The 24,829-nt window shown below is 38.0% G+C and overlaps 1 protein-coding gene across 3 annotated transcripts in view; it reads left to right on the top strand.

Annotated features, from left to right (window-relative positions):
* The first annotated feature begins 10,215 nt into the window (after positions 1-10,215).
* Positions 10,216-24,829, top strand: part of myom2a (myomesin 2a) — a 34,590-nt gene continuing 19,976 nt past the window's right edge. For 2 of the 3 annotated variants that reach the window (XM_072383603.1, XM_072383602.1), the window contains exons 1-15: positions 10,216-10,295; positions 11,169-11,301; positions 12,616-12,708; positions 13,162-13,297; positions 14,241-14,395; positions 14,616-14,708; positions 17,346-17,434; positions 17,520-17,558; positions 18,248-18,412; positions 18,595-18,756; positions 19,134-19,275; positions 20,048-20,247; positions 20,333-20,386; positions 22,117-22,244; positions 22,624-22,807. In XM_072383603.1, coding sequence (XP_072239704.1) covers positions 11,195-11,301; positions 12,616-12,708; positions 13,162-13,297; positions 14,241-14,395; positions 14,616-14,708; positions 17,346-17,434; positions 17,520-17,558; positions 18,248-18,412; positions 18,595-18,756; positions 19,134-19,275; positions 20,048-20,247; positions 20,333-20,386; positions 22,117-22,244; positions 22,624-22,807 — 1,747 coding nt within the window. In that variant the 5' untranslated portion in view covers positions 10,216-10,295; positions 11,169-11,194. Of the gene's footprint in view, positions 10,296-11,168; positions 11,302-12,615; positions 12,709-13,161; positions 13,298-14,240; positions 14,396-14,615; positions 14,709-17,345; positions 17,435-17,519; positions 17,559-18,247; positions 18,413-18,594; positions 18,757-19,133; positions 19,276-20,047; positions 20,260-20,332; positions 20,387-22,116; positions 22,245-22,623; positions 22,808-24,829 lie in introns of all 3 variants that reach the window. The other variant, XM_072383604.1, reaches the window with a different exon arrangement.

The following is a 24,829-nucleotide window of genomic DNA, read 5'->3' as shown; positions in this document are numbered from 1 at the left end:
ACCAGCTGGTGGGTTGAGAGGACAGAAAAGAGGGTACAACAGACATTGTAACACCAGGCCAGGGATACCTGCTGAGAAAGAGAAACACAACTTAATGACAAAAATCATGTCATATGTGCATGGAGAGTAAAGAGAGCAGAGGGAGGAGAGGTACATCATGGGAGGTCCCCCAGCATTCTGGCCTATATTAGCATAACTATGGGATGTTTCAGGATCACCTGAGCCATCCCTAACTATAAGCTTTATCAAAAAGGAAGGTTTTAAGCCTAATCTTAAAGTTAGAGAGGGTGTCTGCTTCCCGGACATTTACTGGCAGCTTATTCCACAAGAGAGAGGCCTGATAACTGAAGGCTCTGCCTCCCATTCTACTTTTAGAAACTCTGGGAACAACAAGTAAACCTGCAGTTTGGGAGCAGAATGCTCTGTTAGGAAAATATTGTACATGAGATCTTTAAGATGTGATGGAGCTTGGTCATTAAGAGCTTTATATGTGAGGAGAAGAATCTTAAATTCTATTCTGAATTTAACAGGGAGCCAATGACGAGTAGCCAAAACTGGAAAAACATATTTCCTGTTAGTTCTCATCAGAACTCTGGCTGCAGCATTTTGGATCAGCTGGAGGCTTTTCAGAGAATATGTGGGACAGCCCAATAATAAGGAATTACAGTAGTCCAATCTTGAAGTAACAAATGCATGAACTAGTTTCTCTGCATCACCCTGAGACAGGATGTTCCTGATTTTAGCAATATTACGAAGGTGAAAGAAGGCAGTCCTAGAAACTAGTTTTATATGTCCGTCAAATGATAAATTCTGGTCAAAAATAACTCCAAGGTTCCTCACTGTAGAACTAGAAGCCAAGGAAATACCATCTAGAGTCATCCGGGTCTTTATGTCTTTAAGACATGCTTGTAGTCAGACCAACCTATTGGTTTCATCTGGTTTCATAGATAAGTACAGCTGAGTATCATCAGCATAGAAATGGAAATGTATGCCATGCTGTCTGATAATGTTACCTAATGGAAGCATGTGTAAAATAAAAAGAATCGGTCCAAGCACAAAACCCTGAGGAACTCCATGACTTACTCTGGTGTGTGAGGAAGATTCTTCATTTACAAGAACAAACTGGAATCTATCAGATAAATATGACTTAAACCAGCCTAATGCAGTTCCTTTAATCCCAATAACATGTTCAAGTCTCTGTAACAGAATGCTGTGATCGATCGTATCAAATGCAGCACTGAGATCCAACAGGACAAGCACAGACACAAGTATGCTATCAGAGGCTAAGAGGAGATCATTGGTAACTTTAACCAGTGCTGTTTCTGTGCAATGATGCACTCTGAATCCTGACTGAAACTCTTCAAACAGATTATTTCTATGTAAATGATCACAAAGTTGAACTGCAACTGTTTTTTCAAGAACTTTAGACAAAAAAGGAGATTGGATATAGGTCGATAATTAGCCAACACTTCTGAATCGAGAGTAGGTTTTTTAAGTAAAGGTTTAATTACAGCAACCTTAAACGTTTGAGGTACATATCCTGTCAACAAAGGCAGATTGATCAAATCCAGTATGGAAATGTCAATTAATGGGAAAACCTCCTTGAACAGTCTGGTTAGGATTGGGTCTAAAATACAAGTTGATGGTTTAGAAGAGACTATTGCTGTTGATAGCTCAGAGAGATCAACTGGGCAGAAGCTGTCTAAATACAAATCAGGTTCTAAAGATACTTCTAAAACTGCTGCACTTGATGATACATCAGTGATAATAGTGGGAAGGATTCCATTAATCTTCCCTCTGATAGAAACAATTTTATTGATAAAGAATCTCATGAAATCATGACTGCTGAGAGTTAAAGGAATACATGCCTCAACAGAGCTCAGACTCTTTGTCAGTCTGGCTACAGTGCTGAAAAGAAATCTGGGATTGTTCTCTTCCATCAATAATGAATAGTAAGCAGTTCTAGCTTTATTAAGGGATTTCTTATACGTTATTAAACTATCTTTCCAGACTAATTGAGACTCTTCTAAATTAGAGGAACACCACTGTCTCTCCAGCTTTCTTGCAGTCTGCTTTAAAGCAGCTGTGAATTATACCAAGGAGCCAACCTCTTCTGACTGATTACCTTCCTTTTCAGAGGGGCAACATTGTCCAGTGTTGTACGCATTGAAGCTATAGTGCTGTCAACAATAGAGTCAAGTTCTACTGGAGTAAAATTTAGGTAGCCGTCCTCTGTCATATCTGCACATGGCAGTGAAGAAAAGGATGATGAAATCAACTCTTTAAATCTGGTTACAGCATTCTCAGATTGACACCTTCTATATGTAAAAATCTTCTCAGAAGCCGTACAGTCAAGTAATGTAAATTCAAAAGTTATTAAAAAATGGTCAGACAAGACAGGGTTATGAGGGAACACTGTTAACTGTTCACTCTCAATGCCATAAGTCAGCACAAGGTCAAGGGTGTGATTAAGGCAGTGAGTAGGTCTGTGAACACTTTGAGAAAATCCAATAGAGTCTAATATAGAATTAAAGTTAATATTTAGGCTGTCATTTTCAACATCTACATGAATATTAAAGTCACCCACTACAATGACTTTATCTGTACTCAGCACTAACTGGGATAAAAACTCTGAGAATTCAGACAGAAACTCAGAATAAGGACCAGGTGGACGATACACAACAACAAACACAAGAGGTTTTTGTGATTTCCACTTTGTGTCAAAAAACTGAGCAAAAACTAATCTTGGGTCAAGGACTGATTAGTAACCCTGATCTGAAGATAGCTGCCACTCCTCCTCCTCTGCCTGTGGTTCAAGGAACGTGAACATTTAAATAGTCAGAGGGAGTTGATTCATTAATGCTAACATGATCCTCCTGCTGCAGCCAGGTTTCTGTAAAACAAAATATATCAATATGACGATCACAGATCAAATCATTCACTAACAGAGACTTTGAAGGGAGAGATCTAATATTAAAACTCTTAAATCTGCGTATGAAGTTGACATCCTTGTCGCACACAGTCTTTTATAGTTTCTGTTTTTCAGGAATTTCATTTGACTGAAGATTCTTCCACAGATTCCAAGCTGGTTCATAAACACCAAGTTGTGGTGTTACCTGAATTAAAATTCACATTTACAGAATGCAACAAAGACTTGAATATAATTTGTAATGTTAACTATATAAGTATAATTTGTTTGAACCTTTATATAACAGATAGAAATCCTATGAAATTATATAAATTATAAAAATTTGTTGCAGGAACACACTCAAAGAAGTTGTTTCCAGGCAAAGAAAGACAGAAAAGTGAATAACAAAAGGGTGCTGCTGGAGCAGGGAATACAAAGACTGAACTCCAAACAAAACAAGAAACTGGGCAGAACTTGTTAAAAATATAGAACAGAAGAACACAACAAATGGGATCTGGCTTTGGACAAATTTAGTACTAGTACTACTTTAGTATATGTACTGGAGACGGTGATTAGCAGAGTGGATCTAGGTGAGCGATAATAAATGGAGAACAGGTGTTAGCATAATGATCTAAAGATTAGATATTGTAATGATGAACATCTAGGTATAATGATGGGAAACAGAGTGGAATGCAGAGACAGAGTAGTAACTACACAGAATGGATAGGATAAGGAGACAAAGGTCAAACAAAAAACTGAAATCCACAAGTAAACTACAATACAGACAAACACTAACTACACAGAGTGAACAAAGGTAAACAACCAAGACCAGTTTAACTCGGAGATAACAGAATGTGACATCAGTTCAGAAACTAAAGAGCAAAATCCAAACCCAACAAAACTCACAGATCATGACACATTAACCTTGTGTTTTTCTCTGGTTTTACTCGCTCTCTCTGGTCTGGTATTATGGCGCTTTGTTGTCCCCACTTTCCTGTCCTCTCACCCCGCACCTGGTCGAAGCAGATGACCCCCCTTCCTGGTTCTGGTTCTGATCTAGGTTTCTGCTTGTTCTCATCTCCACTGTCCCCCACCAGCTCATGCATGCTCAGGATGGTTTACTGAGTATAACAGAGGATTTGATGCGATCTAGCATTGTATGAGCATAACTATGATTAAATGGGCTGATTTAGATTTAAATCGATCACACTGAATTTGATCACAATTGGATTTAAATGGACTTGTGCATTCTTTGTTTAAAGTTCCTTCAGATGACATTTTTGAAATTGGCATTATATGAGTAAGCCAAACTGAACTGAATGAACACAATGGTGAACATGGATTCACATTCAGATTCACAAGTATGCCAATTTTTTTTTGTGTGTTTCTGCAATAAGCTATTCATCGAAGTAGGTCGTGATCACAATAGGGATAATTTATTTTATCTGTTGAAGAAAGATTCAAGCAAAATAAATTCAGAATTTCTGTATTTTAGAAAGTTTAATTACTTTTCTGGAATTTGGGATTATATTCATCATCTTCCACAGAAGAACCAGAAATATGTGAACTAAATACTACAATAACCAAGCCTGTTGACTTTAACTTACTTTGTAGACTTGTTAGACTGAAGTGTGGACCAAATAGCATCCGTCACCACCCTGCCATCCAATTGTAAATTGACATGGAAAGAAGTTTAGAAATGTACTTTCTATCATGAAACTGTTGGAATCGAGTCATTTAGTTTACTGTAAAAAGACAATGAAGAAAAAGCATAAAAAAACCCACTGTCAAATCAACAACAAGAGAAAAAAGCTTTTCTATATCATTGCATCTCAGATGGTCTAAAATCTAGTGTTTCTCTAGCATGAGGCACATCAGACTTATAAGCTTCCTGCTCATCACATTATCATGCTCCAATAATCACTTTTGTTCCTTCTACAAACACGCTCGGTGCTGGGGCCAGAGACGGGAAACTGGAATTCAGCAAGTGATCAAAAGTCATACAGACACGTGCACACACACACACATCTCATCCATACAAATAGACTGAATGCAGATCGAGGTCTAAAACACAGCAAGCTGAAAAAATGTCCAAATATTAAAAGTTTCTGAGATCTCTGAGGTATTCAATCGACTTGATTATTATTTTTGTATGAATGCATTTTAAGGTTTTGAAAAAGGATTTTGAAGGATACATTTGGAAGCATCGCTATCATTATGTATACCACTGACAGAATATGTAAGATGCACTGAAATGGAGGTAATATATCTACCAGTTTAAAAATCCGACCATTCATCAGAGATGTGGGAACATTGTTCATATCTCGATCTACTTTTTCATTCATTTTTTTGCTCCTAATGTATTGCTGTTGCTTTTCTAATAGTTTTGTGTTTATTTTTTCTTCAATTTGAAATGTTCTAATCCTGGTATGTTGTCCCACAGCATTTATAAAAGTATTTTTGAGCATAGTAGACTGAATAAATCTATAAATATCACATGTATCAGCATTTAAATTTACTGTATACAGACACTAGGTGGCAGCACTTAACAGAAAATAACATAAAGCTGAAGGAGACTCCATTTACAAATAATTTGATTATGATTAGTACTAGCCTGTGTCAGATGTTTCATGTCTTTGAAGCAAGCTTTGTCAAGTCTGTGAAAAATGACTCTGCTTGAGCCTTTTCAGTTTTGGCTTCAGAAGATAGAATTAGAAGAAAATATTGCATTTCAATTTGTGGAGGTTTGATGTCAGCATCAACCACAAAGAAAGGTTTTAATTAATTGACAGCTTTTTGTGTCCACTTTGTAAAGTGTTTTTTTTTTAAACTTTTTTCTATGTTTAGTAAATACTGGCCACACACACTTCATCATCTTGATGTTTTTGTTTATTTATTACAATTGTCCATATATGATAAGTAGATATGAATGGACGCGTCATATTAGGTCAAGTACAGAGGAGAACTATGATGGTTTATGATGTTCACTTCTACTCGCCATATTTTGAATTGCTTGTGTACAGTTTTTCTGTTGTAATAAGTGTAAATGCACATTTACACATTGTCAGGGACGGTGGTGGAAGGTAGGACCCAGACTTCTCAAATCAAAGAGGTTTATTCCAAAAGGCAAAAACACACAACGGGCAAAAACAGAAAATGCGGCTGAGCCGGATTATCAAAAATACTTGACCATAAAAATAAAACAAGACTGTGACTATGGTCAACAAAAACGAAAGACGATGAGACCTAACCAGACTTAACGTTTGTGGCGTGAGCGTAGAAGGGAAAGTGAGTATTCTGCAAATACTGTGACTGAACCTGGAAACTAAATGCTGTGGGGAAGTGATTGGTGATGATGTGCAGCTGTGAAACGGAAAACAGGTGACGGCTGTAGCTCAGGAGGAAGAGCAGTCGCCCACCAATTGGAAGGTCAGTGGTTCGACTCTGGCTTCCCTAGGATACATGTCGAAGCGTCCTTGGGCAAGACACTGAACCCCACGTTGCTCCCCCAGTGTATCATTGGGGGTATGAATGTGTGTGAATGCTTAGAAAAAAGCACGTAGTTATGTGTATCTTAAGACGTGCTGTATGAGTGTGTGTGAGTGGGAATGCAGCATGTAGTGAAGCGCTTTGAGTGGTCTGTTAGACTAGAAAAGCGCTATACAAGTACAAGTCCATTTACCATGAGTGAACATAACGTGACAGGGGAAAAAACATGACCTGAAACATAGCAAAGTACCTGAAAACATGAAGATCAAACATAAAACGTGACAGAACCTGAAACATAACAATAATCAAAACATAAACTGTGACACACATTTGAAGTGCAGATGTCATGATGGACTGCCAGATATGAGAGGTGTTTCTCTTTACTGATCTTCCAGCAAAAACATCACTTCTGTAACTTATAAACTGTTATGTTCTACAAGGTGTGGGTTTCCCTAATAAACGGGCAAAACGACTCTTTTTGAATTTTAATACAATGAAAAGACTTTGTTCACAGTTCTCTGTTTGAGTACACGTGTGTGGATGAACTGACTATAAAGTTCAATGCAATTCAATTCAGTTTTATTTATATAGCGCCATATTACAACTGTCATTTCAAGGCACTTGAATAATATAGTCTAATTCAAGCCAATTGGAGTTCAATTCATTGTAATCATAATCCAATGAAATCCAATTAATTAATTTCAAAAGAATCCAATACAGCCAATTCAAAAACAATATCCTAGCTAAGAAAACCAATAGATTGCACCGAAACTTCTCTTCAGTCCAATCTCCCAACCTGAGCGTGCCTGTGACGACTGTGGAAAGGAACAACTCCCTTTTAACAGGAAGAAACCTCTGGCAGAACCAGACTCAGGGAGGGTGGCCATCCGCCTCGACCAGCTGGGGTTTGAGAAGACAGAAGAGAGGGGGGAAAAACACCATAACACCATACAAAGGATACCTGTTGGAACAGGGAAACACAAGTTAATAACCACAATAATGTCACATGTACATAATATCATTTGAGAAATTAAACAAGGGGAAAAGAGAGCAAAGTGAGGAAAGGTGTGACAGATGAGGTCCCCCAGCAGTCGAGGCCTATAGCAGCTTAACTATGGGATGTTTCAGGATTACCTGAGCCATCTCTAACTATAAGCTTTATCAAAGGAAAGTTTTTTAGCTTAATCTTAAGCAAAGGGCTCTGTTAGGAAAATATCTTACAATAGGATCTTTAAGATATGATGGAGCTCGGTCATTAAGAGCTTTATATGTGAGGAAAAGAATCTTAAATTCTATTCTGAATTTAACAGGGAGCCAAGAGAAGCTAAAACTGGAGAAACCTGATCTCTCCTGTTAGTTCTCATCAGAACTCTGGCTGCAATATTTTGGATCAGCTGGAGGCTTTTCAGAGACTATGTGGGACAGCCCAATAATAAAGAATTACAGAAGTCCGATCTTGAAATGCATGGAGCAGTTTTTTTTGCATCACTCTGAGACAGGATGTTCCTGATTTTGGCAATATTACGAAGGTGAAAGAAGGCAGTCCTAGAAACCAGTTTTATATGTGCGTCAAATGATAAATTCTGGTTAAAAATAACTCCAAGGTTCCACACTGTAGAACTAGAAGCCAAGGAAATATCATCTAGAGTAACTATATAACTAGACAATTTCTCCCTGAAGCGCTCAGGTCCAAAGAGAACAACTTCAGTTTTGTCTGAATTTAAAAGCAGACAGTTCTGAGTCATCCAGGTCTTTATGGCTTTAAGACAGGCTTGTAGTCAAACCAACCTATTGGTTTCATCTGGTTTCATAGATAAGTACAGCTGAGTATCATCAGCATAGAAATGGAAATGTATGCCATGCTGTCTGATAATGTTACCTAATGGAAGCATGTGTAAAATAAAAAGAATCGGTCCAAGCACAGAACCCTGAGGAACTCCATGACTTACTCTGGTGTGTGAGGAAGATTCTTCATTTACAAGAACAAACTGGAATCTATCAGATAAATATGACTTAAACCAGCCTAATGCAGTTCCTTTAATCCCAATAACATGTTCAAGTCTCTGTAACAGAATGCTGTGATCGATCGTATCACATGCATCACTGAGATCCAACAGGACAAGTACAGAAACAAGTATGCTATCAGAGGCTAAGAGGAGATCATTGGTAACTTTCACCAATGCTGTTTCTGTGCTATGATGCACTCTGAATCTTGACTGAAACTCTTCAAACAGATTATTTCTATGTAAATGATCACAAAGTTAAGCTGCAACTATTTTTTTCAAGAACTTAAGACAAAAAAGGTAGATTGGATATAGGTCGATAATTAGCCAACACTTCTGAATCAAGAGTAGGTTTTTTAAGTAAAGGTTTAATTACAGCAACCTTAAAAGTCTGAGATACATATCATGTCAACAAAGACAGATTGATCAAATCCAAAACCTCCTTGAATAGTCTGGTTGGGTCTAAAATACAAGTTGATGGTTTAGAAGAGACTATTGCTGTTGTTAGCTCAGAAAGATCAACTGGGCAGAAGCTGTCTAAATACAAATCAGGTTCTAAAGATACTTCTAAAGCTGCTCTACTTGATGATACATCAGTGATAATAGTGGGAAGGATTCCATTAATCTTCTCTCTGATAGAAACAATTTTATTGATACAGAATCTCAAGAAATCATGACTGCTGAGAGTTAAAGGAATACATGGCTCAACAGAGCTCGGACTGTTGTAACTGTGTTTTTAGGAAGTGGCTTATTGTTTGACTGCTGGAGGTAAATGATCTGCAGGAGAGTTGCAGTGTAACTTCCCTCACTGAGATCAGTCTTCTTCATTTTTGCAATGAGTCAACACAGTTTTCTAAAAACTTTAGAATTTTATCTAGTGAAAGTGAGCAGCTCTTCCATGTTAGCTGTTGGGGACTTTGGTGTGATATGGTAATGTGGGAGATGCAAAACTCAGGTTTATTCTCTAAACTCTTTACTTTGGCTCTCTAAGAAGGAAATGAGTTTCTGTGTTTCATTAATGAATATACTGGAGTTCAAAGGTTAGCCAACTGAAAGTCATCTTGGCAATAAACCCAAATCCTGCTTCTTCTTTTTTAGTTCTCTGTTATTTTTTACTTGTCATTGATTCTCCTTCATTTTCTCTGTATCTTCAGTCTCGTTATTTATTTTAAATTAGGTTGTGTGAACAAAAATAGCTGCAGAGGCTTCTGTACAGTAAGTGGTGGGGGTATCACTGTAACAGAGGACTTGCTGTTAAAAATAACTTGACTTCTGCTTGCAAGTGTTGAGCCAAGGAGGACATGCTGTCTCAAGAAACCTAAAAAGGTCTCATTCGACTCCAAGTGTTTGGATCTGCCAGAAATTGATCTCAAAACTGGTTTCCGACTATTGCATAGATTTATACATTTGATTTATGAGAGAGAGATGTCTTTTTCTAATCTTTCTTGTAATATATACTTTTTCCTATAATGGGAAGATGCCATTTTAATACAAATTTGATATTTTCCCTCGTATAGCATTGTTGTTTGTTGACACTCTTGCTTCTTTTTATTTTGGAGACAATGTAATATTTTATTGTTTTTTTTGTTCAATCTTTTCTTTTTCTTCTGAGTCCAAAATACTTATAATATGATAAAGGAAGCAGATGAAACACACCTTCAACTAAATCATTAAATTTGCAAGAACAGATACATGTTCTTCATCTCCAAAGTGCAGAATGAGAATGAAATTTGGGGGTAAATGCTATATATAGTCTTAAGAGCATCCATACATGGGGTGGAAGGGGAACAGCATTCCTTTGGTGAGAGGGTAATATTTTTGTTACCATCAGCAAGTGCTTCCCAAGTGGCATCAGGCTGGTCTGCCACCGCTTTGCGCTGTTTTAATCTCTTGGGGTAAGTCACTTTTGTTAATATTTGCTGGCATTACAAATAAGTTTTGAAACAGGAAGTTTAGTGCTGGAGCAGAAGTAATTTGCTGTCAGCCATGGCAGAGGTGAAGTGTGTTGGTAAAAGAAATGGTTTTACAAGGCTCTTGTGTGGAAAGACTATAGTCTATAGCAGCAGTGTGTAATATCTCTGAGCAGAACATCCTTTCGTACCTCAGTATTAAGAGGTTGCTGACCTTATTTTTGTGTCACCTAAAAAGACTCTTGTTGAACTGTTTGTATGATGAAATAGTTGTTCATACAAGCTGTAAGTAGGATTAGCCACAGGCAGAGTGTAGGTACATGCTAGTCTTCCACAGTTTGAAAGACCCTTTGCAGTCTGATTATTTTCTATCGTTTCCTGCATTTAAGTTTCAATAAAATGATGTGTGCTCCTTCGGTAATAATCATCGTCTTGATTTCTCCAATCATGGAATATGCCGACTTCTGCAAGCTATTCATAGCTGAGCTCTGTAAGGTTGTCAGGGGAAACATTGGAAGTGGTGAGCTCTAAGCTACAAGCTATTCTGCTGAATCTCTCCTAAATGTGCTGCTGTTAGATAAATGTTTTCAAAATCTATTGCAGTCTTAGTGTTTCAGCACTAAAGTGTAGCAATGCAAATATTACCACACAAAGAATTCTTGAGGAGGGCATCAGAAGGGATTGTGCTGAGGTGTAATCCTAATCAAGAATCACTGACTGTTGAGATTTGTTTATTCTGCATATACTGCAACAGCTAAGCAGGACAGTAATGGGGAAGTAAAGACTTGTATTGATATTTCTGACAAGATTAACACACGTATGGTCTCCCCCCCCCCCCCCCCCCCCTGGTGCTCTCAGCCAGGTCTCCTTGAAGTGTTCCAGTCATGGCTTCCAAAGTCATACCTTGGTATAAGAAGAAGCATGTGAGCCAAGTGAAAACTGACTATGCTTATCAGCACACTAAACATGTTGTCCAGCAGCAGACAGAAAGGTATGAGGGTGAAGTGTTCCTGTTTCATTGTCAAGCACAGCTCCTGCTGCTTTGCCAGGTAGAGCAAAACGTGTCGAGCTGTTTGCTGAGAAGCAGGTCTATAGGTCCAATTTGCTGCTGCACATCTGTCTGCTTCCTAGCTTACTGTTCATTTGTCAACTGACATCACATTTTCTGAGCAGTTTTCATATGTATGCCTCTGCAGGAAAACTCATGTGTTGCCACAGTTTGTGATAGTCAAAGTTCTGCACTAGAAAGAAGACTTTCAGAAGGTTCAAAGTTCTCTGTTTTTTCTTGTTGAGTTAAAAAAAGGAGGCTGATTGTAACCACGTTCACTTGTGTTAAACGATTACTATTTAACCTCACACAACAGATTCATCCAGCTGTGTAATGCTACTCTAACTGTTACCTGTTTAATTAACTAACTAAGATCAGTGAAAACCACTGAAAACTCACCAATAAGTATACAGCTCCTTTTATTGAGTAGCTTTGGAGCCTGCAGCATGTCAGGACTTTAGAGGATTTGAAGTGTTGCTCCTACTGATGCTCAACTGCTTCTACAGCTTTTTTAACTCAGGGTGATGGGAGACATTAATGTATTTTTTCTGCATTGCTATGGCACGCTTTTATAAAGCCTCGCAGTGCTATTTTTTTGTCACTATTAATGAGAAGAGGGCAGAAAATGAACCTGCTTATGTCTCAGTTTTGTGCTGCTACACGCGAGTTCAGATCTAGTCCCAAAAGTCATCTTGTATAAACCTGCCATGCTGTCATGCAGCACCTGCCTTATGTCAGTTGGATATACCAGAACTTGAACCTGACCTACGTCTGAGACCAGTGGTTAGAGCAATATGCCGGTACTGACTAAATTGCTCTTGAAGACTAGACAGGAAAAATATAAAAGTCTGGGTAGTTTGTACACAGACATTCCTTTTCTGTCACTTTGACCAATAATTTTCTTTTTGTTGTTTTTTTTAATTAAAATGTAAATGGGGCACTAACAACACATACTAACTTTTACACGCTAAACTTGCCTGCAGTCCATTTTTAACTGCTCAGTAACTAGTTTGAACATGTAAGTGTAGTTGGCTATATAATTGGAAGTTCATTTTCTGGACGTCCTATGTAAGCTTAATACACACATTCTTTAGGGAATTATTTCGTAATGTGTTTAGTTACATCCTTTTTAAGAAAACCCCTCCCAGATCTTTCGGGTGTCATTAGTGATTGCTTTTACAAAACTAAAACCTGAAAACCATTCATGGAAGGATTTTTCTTTGACTGTTTCATCCTGATGGACTCTCCCTTCAACAGGAAATCAAGCTCTAAATTTGCAAGCCAGGTGCAGGCCCAAGCCACAGAGGCTATGGCGGAACCAGCCTATACAATACCAGCTTTCCGACAGAGGTGAGTTCCCACTGACCGCTGTTATATTTCATTCAAAAGTACTGCACCAGCTGATCTCAGATAGTCCATTTCCACTGTGTTTTTTCATTGATTATTATGTAGGATTACAGTAGATATGGAAACAATCATGCAGTATTGACTTAAACTGTTGGTCTTATTATCTGCTAGAACTAATACTGATTATACATACTGAACTTAATATGAGGGCTTAGTAAAGTATGGAGGATAGTTTTGTTGAATTTGTTATTTTTTTGATAGCTTAGACCTAAAATGGAGATATTTCAGTTTTATTTGGTGTCAGCTCAATGTAAAACAACAGTTGAGTTCTGTTCTTGGATTACAACTTTTAAGGGATATCAACAATCAAATATCTAAATGGTAAACCTCTGGCTTATGCCCAGTAATGTTTTGAAGTCAAATTTAGTATTAGAATGATTTGATGTGTGTTGTTAGGACTGCTGAGGAGACTGAGGAGTACCAGAGAGTGACCACAAATGTTGGGAAAGGACTGGCTGTTATTCAGGAGGAGCTCCACAGGATGAGGATTGCCACTAAGGTCCAAGTGGAGAGTATTGCTATAAAAAATGAGGTGAGGAGCTTAGTGGACGACAGATTTAGGTTTATGTGACAGTCTACTTGTTTTCTTCTTTTTACATATATATTATGATTTATACAGTATCTGTTAAAGATACAGATACACATACCCACTCATTTTTAATGATTTGTACTGTATGATAAGTCAAACTAAAATCAAGGTTAAATCTGTTCACTTAGAGATTTTTTATTTATCTGATGAATGACTTATCGCAACTTAATTTCATACTTTGCTAAATTAATGCCATGAGATCAACAATGTCACTGGTTTAAATGAAGTATATAATGTTTCTGCAGAACATTTAATTCAGTCATGCAATTCTCTTTATCCAGGTACAGCAGTCCTGTTGACACGGTGCATAGCTGCACTTTATATTCAAACATAAAGACAAAACACAATTTTGGAAGCCAAAAAAATGGGACCTTCTCTGCAGAGATATTCTTTAAGTTGTCTAGAGCACAATTTTTCAGTTTTTCATAAAATATATATATATATAAACATAAATATATGTATGTATATACATATAAATACATAAATATGTACATGCATTTTAGCTCACCTTAAATATCTTAAATCGACGAATCCTCTGGCTCTGTCAGGCAGTTTAAATACCGTCTTGCATCATTAATGCTGTTCTTTCATGTAAATTAGAATGAGATCATTAAGATTGATTGCATTTTTTTTTCAACTGAAATTCTATTTTATAGAAAGGATTTAGGAACATAAAGAGCAAGAAATTAACTCACAAGTTCTTCAATCTTTCCTTCAGTTTCAAATTGAAAAATGACTTAATTCCTCCGTCTGATACTTGTATATTTTATTGATAGGAAGCATGGGCAGTTATTACAACTTATAGCACATGGAGAAAACTGTGTAACTATCCTGTAATTAATGTGCTGGGCTGCACACATTCACCTGATATACTTCACTCCTCCAGGTGAGGGATTTGATGGCAAAGAAGACGGCTGTGTTGGATGAAGTTCCTAAGATGCCAGACTTCCTGGTGGCCTTGCGGCCCCACACTGTGTGGGAGAAGACCCCCGTCAAGCTTTTTTGCACTGTGGAGGGAAACCCAAGGCCCATTGTCAAATGGTGAGAATATTCACTTGTCACAGGCGTAGGTCTTTTGTCCCTAATTTTTCAGAGCTCCTCAGTACTAATTTACAATGGTCGCTCCCACTTTCTAACATCTTGTGACCATCTGCTGCTATTTGAGATCACAACACATTGACACATATTTGATCAGTTTGAGGTGTGTTGTGAAATGCAGTATGAGAAGGTATCGCTGACTGATGATTTTGATTCTTTTTAGGTATAAAGGAGGAGTGCCAATCGACCCACCCAATGCCCCAGGAAAGTACAAGATTGAAAGCAAGTATGGAGTCCACAGTTTGATCATTAGCAGGTACGTTAACACCCAGAAGAAAAGTACAACTGCTACTGAATCATCAGAAATGATGAAAATGATTATTCTGATTTTTCTTTTTACAGCAGTGAGTGTGTCAGATAATTGTCACCACAAACAGAACACTATTTGTTTTGGACATTCACAATAACCTCTGAAAGGCAGATGGAACAGCATACAGACGCTGTTCAGGGCTGGTCTTTTTCTTTCCAGCCGGAGGCTTCCATCCAAATTAGAGTAGATATTTAGAGTGTTGCTACGTGACTCACAGCACCATCTCTGTTACATATTAAGCCATAAGTGAAGATTTGAATGATGAGAACAAGAAAACAGCAATTTGTTGAGAGCAGTGAGGTGACAAGAAGGCAAAAAGATAGGTGGTTTGTCACTCTTTAATGTTACTCATAAGTCATGATAGCGAACTGTCAATCTCCACGAGTAGCTCCAAAACTGAGCGTAGTATATTTGAGAAAGTTGGTGTCCTACTGAAAGGAAAAGTTTACCTGTGGGTGGGAACTGTGGCATCAGAGTGAGAGGTAGCTCTGCTAAGCTGACTTTTACTGTGTGTGCAGTAACACAATAACTACAATGTGTGACAGAAAGGATTACACTGTGCAAGAAAAAAAATTAGAAAATTCTGTCATTCTATCCAACGTTTAATGCAGTAAGATGTGGCCTTGCAATCATATTTCTTCTCCCTGTTGACTAAGGCTGCTGAGGGGCTTTTAAAAATGGCCTAACCTTTTAAAAGGTCTATGTCAAGAAATACAGAAATGCAGTTTCATGTTACTCTCAATATTTTCATCAGTGTAGAATCACATGGACATGATAACGGCAGTATTTACATCACTTTAGAACAACATTTAACATCAACACATAGCATTTTAGATGCCATTGTGCTTTCTACAACACGCTTAGAAAGGCAGTGTGAGCTTGGCTGCAGTCAGCATTCATGTCGCTAGATATCACTAAATCCTATATCCTATTTCCCACTTGCATCCAGATGTGGTAATACAAATACAAATTAGATGTCATTATCATCTGATATCAAATAAGGAGACAAACATGACTCCGAAAAATTGATGGATTAACTGATCTCGTCTTACTTTTTTGAACAAATCATATTTTACGTACTGTACAAAGATCATAAAATTGATTAGTAAATGTGGGGTATGTGAAAAATGTACCAAATCTTTACCCAAAACAGTATAAATGAATTACAAAACAGAGTAAATCACAACAGACCATTGCAAATATCTGGAAAGACAAAAAGAATGTTACTAGGTGTTTAAGATAGATTGCGTTATCATATTCTATCATTTGAAATTAATTTGTCAGTTCAGTTCAACAATGAATACATTTTTTATTGTAGTCTTAGAATCTGTTTTTATCATTAACCAGAACTATCCCACAATTTCCTTGAAAGGCTTGTAAAGTACATGTGATGAAATATATATATATTGTCACATATTATTTTTTTTGTCCAGTGCCATAAAACAAGGTTTGAGGCAAATATGGTGGTTAAAAAGAAAAGAAAAACTGAGTTCTGACTGAAATCCCCCCGAAAGCTGTTAGAGAGAGCTGAAGACTGCCCTTGCTTAAGGGGCTCCTGGAAAGCTTTTAAAGACCTTCAGCACAGAGCATTGGAAGAGTGGCAGACACCAGCATCGGACAGGTGCAAGACAAAATGGCTGCAAAAAATGTTGAGAGGCTGCTTTTGTTGCCAAAGGTTCCCGCAAGCAAACATTAGTTAAGGTTGAAACTAACTGCCTGGGATGTATTTTCTGTTTTTGTATATATATTGTTTTCATCATTTTTGTTTCAGAATCCTTCAACATTTTACCAAACATTATAATTCTACATAATTAAATGATTTACTGAAGATAATTTTAAATCAAGTTCCGAACCTTAATGTTCTAGCATCTACCCTGACTTTTACTCAGCTGGCTGTAGAGGGAGACTGAAAATTTTGGGTTCATGATTCACGTCATCTTCAAGACCTCTCAGCTGTTCGTGTCGAAGTGCTGACCTATGCGTCATTCGAGCCATGAATTCCTCCCACCGCCTGCTGTCTCTCTTTATCTCTATCCCGCTCTCCTTTCCTCACTCCCTTCCTCCCTCTCTCCTTGCCTCTTTCTCTTTCTGAAGCAATGAGTTCCTCTGTTTTCTTCATACATGACGGTGTCATTGAGGAGTCTCTTAAACTTATAGATTTTCTGATTTTTAGTGCCAAAAGATCTTGGAAAAGCTTTATGTGCCCACAGCTGAGATAAGGGCTCATCTTAAAATAGTTCTGCCTGGGGTGAAGGTCACATTTCTTCTTCTATTCTCACCCTCAGACTCCTCTTCGGTCGTGCCTCAGTGCAGTCTCTTTTCAGTGCACTCCAGCTGTTTGGTTCGTTTTCTGAGACAGTACATCTGTTATCTGTTGTTATCAGTCATTGTCTTGGAGAATATACAGCTGATTGGAGACCCACAGTTGTTTCATGCTTTCTTTGAGAAATAAACAAGCAGCAAATATACCCAAACCCTATGTTACACACAGCTTTTTTAATGTCATGTCATTGTAAAGTCTGTATATTAGCAGTAATAAAAGGAAACAAAAGTGATTTTTTTTTCTGCTTTGTCACCTTGTAGGTGTGTTGTGAGTGATACTGCTGAGTACAGTGCTGTGGCGACCAACCAGCATGGCACAGCTACCAGCAAGGCCAAAGTTACTGTAAAGAGTAAGTCTGCCTCTGGGTCAGTTTCATTAGAATATTTTCCACATGACACTTGTTTTCTGTGACAGTCAATTTGTTTTCCTCATAGGGCCATCAGGAGCCGCCGAGTCCTGCCAGCTTGGTCTAGGTAAGATTATCCTGTAAAGGTGGGTCTCCGGGACACCCACATGGAATCATTTGGCTTCAAACAGTACTGCAGTTAGGAGCTTGATAAGTTGTGTAAAGTATTGGCACAAGCTGCTGTACTCGTGTGAAAACAAGAGAAAACACTTTGATGAACATTTAACATTTTGGGCAATTTTTGGGGTTTAAGTGATTAAATAATAAGAATATTGAGCAACTATTACCCTTATATCATCTACTCATTTGGATCCAAAACCAGAGTTCACCTAAGTCCCAATACTCGTTTGCTGAAATAAACTACTTTAGACTCCTTATGACTGCACAAAGTCATCCTGTTCACTTCTTTGGCCAATCAGTGCTTCTGTAAAGAGTCAAAAAGGGCAGTGACAAAAACAAATGTTGGAAAAAAAATGTTGTCTTTAAGTTACAATATTTTCTGTGAAAAAAATGCACAGGAAAAGCAAATAAATGTTCCTGCTGCCCCTTAAAATAGGTATCACATAGCTGATAATAACTTACCAGTGTCCTTTGAAAACACGACCTCCAATATAAATCATTTCTTGTTTGATTACATTTGCTTTTAGCATATTTTAAGTTGAGATATTTCAGATTGGAATGTGGAACATGATGCAACAACTACTTTAGTTTCAAAAATCCAAAAAATTTTGAACTTCATGTGTTTCTGCTTTCCAGTGCCTCATCTGACCGAGATCCATCCCAGTAAGCTTGAGGTCACCCTGCTTGACAGATTTCAAGTCTCTTTTGGTGTGGAGGGAAGTTCCATCAGACTGCTGTGCACTATGGTGGTCGTCCCCGACCTCCCAAATGTACCGCCCCTCGCCCAGTGGTACAGAGATGGTTAGACATTCTTTAATTCCTTCCTCTGTTGAGCAGCACGGCGTGAAGCACCTTGATTAAAGTTCTGCTGAAATTGTTACTGTTTTTGATGTCTTAGTTTATTCAGAATTTTTTGAGACATCCTAAGACACAAACGACTGTTTTCAGTCATTCTCTCATTTTTTACTTCCATTTTTTAAAAGATAAACTGCTGAAACCAAGTAAGCTGGCAGAGATGTCAGTGGGTGGAGGTGCAGCAAGTCTGACTCTTCCTCACCTGGCCAAGGACGACGAGGGCCTCTACACCCTTCGTATCTTTACAAAGGACGGCACTGCCGAGCATAGCGCCTATCTGTTTGTCTCAGGTATTATAACTCTGCTTCATGTAGCCTTGTAGGTGTAACACACAGATTTTATGTATCTGCAGGCTGTTCTTACTGTTGGACATATTTACAGTAAATAATCTCTAATGTTGGGGAGGACAAACCTCAGAAACTTGAAAATGTTCCGGTTGTTCCTCACTGTGTGAAAGTTTGAAGACTCAACTAAATCTATCAGGCTCATAAACTGACACACACATCATCACTTATCACATTGTGAGATAAGGCTTGTTGAAAAGCTGTTTGTTCAAAAGGTGCCTTTCTTCCTACTAATCTACAGCAATTAAGATTTTCTAATGACCTGTGCCTGACAGTGGGTTCCTTCAAATGGCTTCTTATGGCCTTGTTTTTTGGCTCCCCAGATGCTGCTCCCTCTGCAGCAGGAGCCCCTGGTGCACCAATGAGCGTCAAGGCATATGACATCAACTCAGATTACGTCCTGGTTGCCTGGAAACCCCCTAACACTGTCAATGAGGCACCAATCACTGGATACTTTGTGGATCGGTCAGTCATCTCCCTGAACCTCTTCAGGCTCTCTTTAAATAGACCAGCACTGGCACCCTAACATGATTACAGTGAAATAACACTGAAGCTCAGACCACGGAAATTATAGAATGTGTGATAGTACAGGATCAGCAGTTAACTATTTTAATCATCTTTTTTATGTATAAATCACTTTTTTAAGCAAACATTAGAACGTGCTTATTTCTTCATTCAAAACAAACAGGTAAAATGGGCAAATACATCATAAAACCAATTCACTATAGAATGATAAAACATGAAAACAGAATGAGCGTGTAAATATATGATAAAAGTAAAATCAGGAAATGTTCTCTAATAAAAGTATGTTTTAAGAAGAGAGGGAAGAGCTCACTGACTGCTCTGAGTTGATTTCTTCAGGCACCTTGTCCCAGAGCTTCTGTACAAAGTAACATTTGAACATATTCGAACAATGACAAAAATTGGTAGCTCCAGCCCAAAAGCAGTTTATCCTGTGATTATTATGTGAGGGTATTTGTTATCAGCCAGTCAAAGCTGCCTAAAAGAACTGAGGCTATTGGAACAGCTTTGATTAGAAAGCATGTTATCATAAACAGAATATAACAGTACAGGTAGAAAATCATCATACAGTAGGTAATATTTACTTTAAACACTTAAGGAAAGGTGTAAGATTCTGTCACTTTAGTCCTGTATTTTTGACATTGACAAGTTGAAGAACAATCATTTGTGTGTCTGGAGGTGAAACATTCCTGCTCATGATGTCTCTCACTCGTAGGTGTGAAGATGGCACTGATACCTGGGTCCAGTGCAATGATGCCCCAGTGAAGGTTTGTAAATATCCAGTGCATGGCCTCAGCATGGGCCATTCCTACCACTTCCGGGTGAGAGCCGTGAACAGCGCAGGCATCAGCAGGCCATCACGCACGTCTGACAAAGTGACAGCCCTTGATGCTGCAGAGAGTGAAAGACTGCAAGGTACCGACGAAGGTAAATGCATAATCCAGGAAAGCAGGTTACCAACGTTTCCTAACCAATCATTTGTCATCCTTTCCTACAACAGTGATTAAAATTGAAGGAAAATATGACATAGTGATCAAGGATGATGAACTGGAAGGTACAGTGATATACAAAGACCGATCTTGATTCCGAGTTTTGCTTTCTAGACCCTCTAAACTGTCTTACCAAATACTAACACAAATCCCCCTTTCTACATCTCATCAGCATAACCATGATAGAACACAACATTTTCTATTTTCATGCAGAGTTGTGGGGATTTAAACTGAAGCACTATGTCTCAAGTTTAGTAAAAACAGCCTGAACTGCAACATTTCAGCAACAGGCTCAAACTGTGTTGAGTAAAAGAGTGCCTGCAGAGGGAGATATTTCCTTTCATCCACTTTCATTTCTTCTTATTTTCTGTTGTATCATCCCTTTCATTTGTGTACAGGGTATATAAAAAGATGATTATGAAGGCAGAGGCTCTGTCCACTCTGATCATCAACACTGGTCATTTCCATTTGCCATGTGTCAGTATTTAGCTCCTTGAAACTATGAAGATGACAAGAAGAGGGAAAGAGAAGAGTTATATTCAGGCAAGAGTGAACTTGATTAAATGACCTTCATGCAGTCATAACAACAAGGTTTACATGCATTGTAGCACATCTAGCATAACTTTAAGAAGCTACAATCCCCTAAAGGTTGTCTGTGACAGCTTTGTGACTTTTGTTTGGGCATTTTTTGCTGTCATTTAGAAAAGCAGAAACACCAACTAATCATGGTCATTAAAAGACTACATTTTATTTAAACTTACTGTATGAAGTTACCTCATTCTGCTTTGAGCAGCATCCCTAATCAAAATGAAGATATTTTTTCTTTTAATAGACCATGATTTGAGGCTTTGATTTGTAAATACAAAAACCTTTAAAAGTGAAAATCATGCAAAAATAAACTAAATCCAGACACAGTTGTGGCTCTCATTTTCCAGAGTACAAACAAAGCAAATGTGAACTGTAATCCTAAAACATCTAACACAAGCCAAACTATTTTCTTTGTTTCTGTCTTCTTTTTTTTAACTTTATAAAATCTATTTTCTCATTTCCTCTCATTCTAACTTTTGCGCTCCATTCTTTTTTTTAACTCTAACTCCTCCATTTACAATTGAATCAACCTAAGCTGTTTTTTTTTTCAAATACACCAATTTATTCTACCCTCTACTTTAACACAAGCCTATAACCCATTGAAAATTAGACTAATTAAAATTAACTGATTCGAAAAACATGGCAAAATCAATGTTAAAAATAACACACACAATATTCAGATGCGGTTGTTATAGAAGTCCCACTTTTCAGTGTTCAGTGTATCTACCAGTGCGATTCAGATTCAGAGAGGGACTTTCAGAACTGAAATGCTTTTCTTTTGTCATTGTGAATTCATTATTAGGGAGTAAATATTTCTTGTTTAAGTTTTACATCTACCGATGCAACAGGCATCTTATTAATTGCTACCTTACTGATATCATCATCCATGTAACTATACCAGGCACAGATTTTCCCAACCTGCTTGCCTCTCATACACTGTATTGAACCGCTTCAAAATACAATTTAGGAAAAGATGTAAAATTCTGAATTATTCAACTATATTTTACAATCAGACTATATTTGTGAGAAAAAAGTTTATGAAGAGACGTTACTGAAAATCAAGCATTGTCTCGTTACTCTGTCAGTGGAAGCAAGGTCAGAATCCACTGTAGAATATTCTGAACAAAAGAAGTGCATAATGTGGGACTTCTGTGATGGCTGCTGCTGTGTGGATGTCATACCTGAACCCCATTGACTCCCAATCTAGGCTACGTTACTATCCCAGGCGAGCCCACTGATGTGCATGCATCTGAGATTTTCAGATCATATGTGGTGCTGAGCTGGAAGCCTCCCAGCCCCCGCGGACGAGCTCCGCTGTGGTACATCATTGAGAAGGTGCGTGCCGCTTCACCATTCGCCATTCAGATCCATCAGTGTAGACATCTTAACGTCTGTTCGGCTTTGGATGAATGAACAACGAGTTAACCTCCTAAACTTTTATTATATGCTCTAGAACAGAATTACACGTAGTTCTTTTTTGTGACATTGATGTTGAGTGAAACCAAGACACCCAAAATTACTTGCTTTGAGACTACACCATTTTATCAGAAAAATATACTGTAGATGTCTGGTGCATCATTTTACTTAAACATCACACCAGAATTCCACCTGATACAATTACCTCTTTGAGATCTTCACCGAATGGAGTTTGTCATTATTAAGGTCGTCATAGATGATTTTACCTTTACATTTCCCCTCCCCGACTCTCCCACAGTGCTTAGCAGGCACTGGAGCATGGCAGCGGATCAACACAGCAGTAAAACTGCACTCTCCTCGTTACCCAGTCTTTGATTTGCAAGATGGGCAAAAGTACCAGTTCCGAGTGTACTCAGTCAACCTGTATGGCTCCAGCGAGGCCTCTGCGCCCTCTGAGCCCATCCAGAAAGTTGATGAAGATGGTAAGAGCATTTGCTCATGTATCTGGTATGGTTTGAAAGAAAATGAGAGCAGATTTTATTTTATTTTTTTCCTTTTCTGGCACTTAGTCATTATGAGCCATTCAGTCACACACTGTACCTTTGTAATAACTTTAATGGCACACTCTCTTCATTTACTGCTGTAAATCCATAATTTTTCATGCATGGAAATGTGTTAGAGCCCTTATACACCAAGCTAACAGTTGGCTGTCAGGCAAGTTTAGAGCGTCAGTAAATGTCTGTCTCTCTGGTATTTCCATATGTGCACACCGTCTGCATTTTTTTACTTTATTGACTTTTTTTTGTGCCTGGACTGTTGATTTGAGAGCATTCTCTGACTTTCTGTTAAGGGTGCGAATAATTTTACTAGAAGGGAGGTTGCAGTGATGACAAATAGCTTGCTTAACGTGTCACACACAACCTCTTCTCATTTGTCACTTTTATTTTCTCCAAAAGAAGCAACACCTTCACCACAACATGTGACAAGAAGAAACTAAAGACCACCTGATAATCATGACCCATGAGAGACCAGCTCTGTTTAACATGACTGAAAAACACAAAACTCGTGCTGCTGTGTTTATATTTTTTTATCAATGGGATTTTGGATTCCCTTATTGTATAACGTACCTCTGTGTACTTCTGCCCCAGCTTGCGCAGGTATAGATTTTAACAGAATTGCTGGCAGTTGGAAGTTGTGTTTGCAGTGTGTTCATGTGCTATTTAGTTTGTTCAGATGCTGGCAAATTAAGGAAATCCAGCAGGGCCCCTGTCATCACCACTGATTCTTTTTATCAGTTGGTGTATAAGGGTCCTAACTATGATGAGCTTCAACAGCATCATAAATCAGATTCTTGAAAGATTGTTGAAAGGTCTTGAATTTAACCATATTTTGTCCTTCTGTATGTCACTATTTCTTTTAATTGATGCAGATAAAACAAATAAGGGAATCTAAAGAATGTTTGATGGTATCATCAAATTTCTCTATTAGTTCAATGCAATATGTATGTGTCCCCATACAGTTTATGATCTCAACCAAAATTTAGGGCTTATGAAGAATGAAAGGACGCTTATACGGCTTTGATATTTCTGTCATATGAATTTCATACTGTGTGTTGCAGGTATTGAGCTACCAGTTGGTATGTACAGATTAATGGAAACTGAAAACACTGTAAAGGCACAGTTTCCCACAGCTGTGTTGATACAAATTAATTCACTCTTCACCTGTGTGTGCTTTAACTACAAGCTATAGTTATAGAAACATTTAGATTGAACTGAATTGAAAAAATAATGCTTTGTTAATCCCCAAATGGGAAATAATTTTACAGCATAAAGAATCAAAATAGTTGGTTCGTTATCCATTAGTCATTGTGAAAATGGATCAGGAGGAATGGCCTCATGTAATGTTGAATGTTGCAATAGCTGTGCAAAAGAAGCCTCTCACTGAACACATTTCACTGATCACTGTGTTACACAGAGGTTCTGCAGCATTGTCCATCATTTATGCACCATTCTTCTTTACATTTTTAATACCTAAGAAAAATGTAAATGCTTCTGCACGAAACCCAAATGAAATCCCAGTAATACTTCTGTGGCATCCCTTTCTGCCCAAACTTCCTGTTTGTGTAGAAATAAATCAAGACCTTCTCCTGGGACCTTTAAAACAAATTCTCTATCTTAAGCCACAGCTGTGTGTCACAGCAGGTTCACTGACACAGAGGTAATGTGTGTTTGTGCATCTCACTTATGGTCACAGCTCGTATGGCACTGAAAAAAAGGCACAAGGAACAACTTTTGCATGTTTTGCAGCAGTCACTTTGTTACCCACAAAGCAGTATGTGGTGACACGAACTGTGTGGTCAGATCTGCTGTACATAGTATCAAACAGCTATTCATGATGTCTCTTATATGAGAAAATACCCTCATTTTAATGACTGATTTATTCAAATAAAGGGAATTTATTTACAGCATATCTGATCATTTCTTAGATCATCACATGTGATCTGC

Source organism: Leuresthes tenuis, unplaced genomic scaffold (genome assembly GCF_036924035.1).
Source record: "Leuresthes tenuis unplaced genomic scaffold, fLeuTen1.0.hap1 SCAF_4, whole genome shotgun sequence".
NCBI classification, from domain to species: domain Eukaryota; kingdom Metazoa; phylum Chordata; class Actinopteri; order Atheriniformes; family Atherinopsidae; genus Leuresthes; species Leuresthes tenuis.
This window is presented reverse-complemented; position numbering and strand designations above follow the sequence as displayed.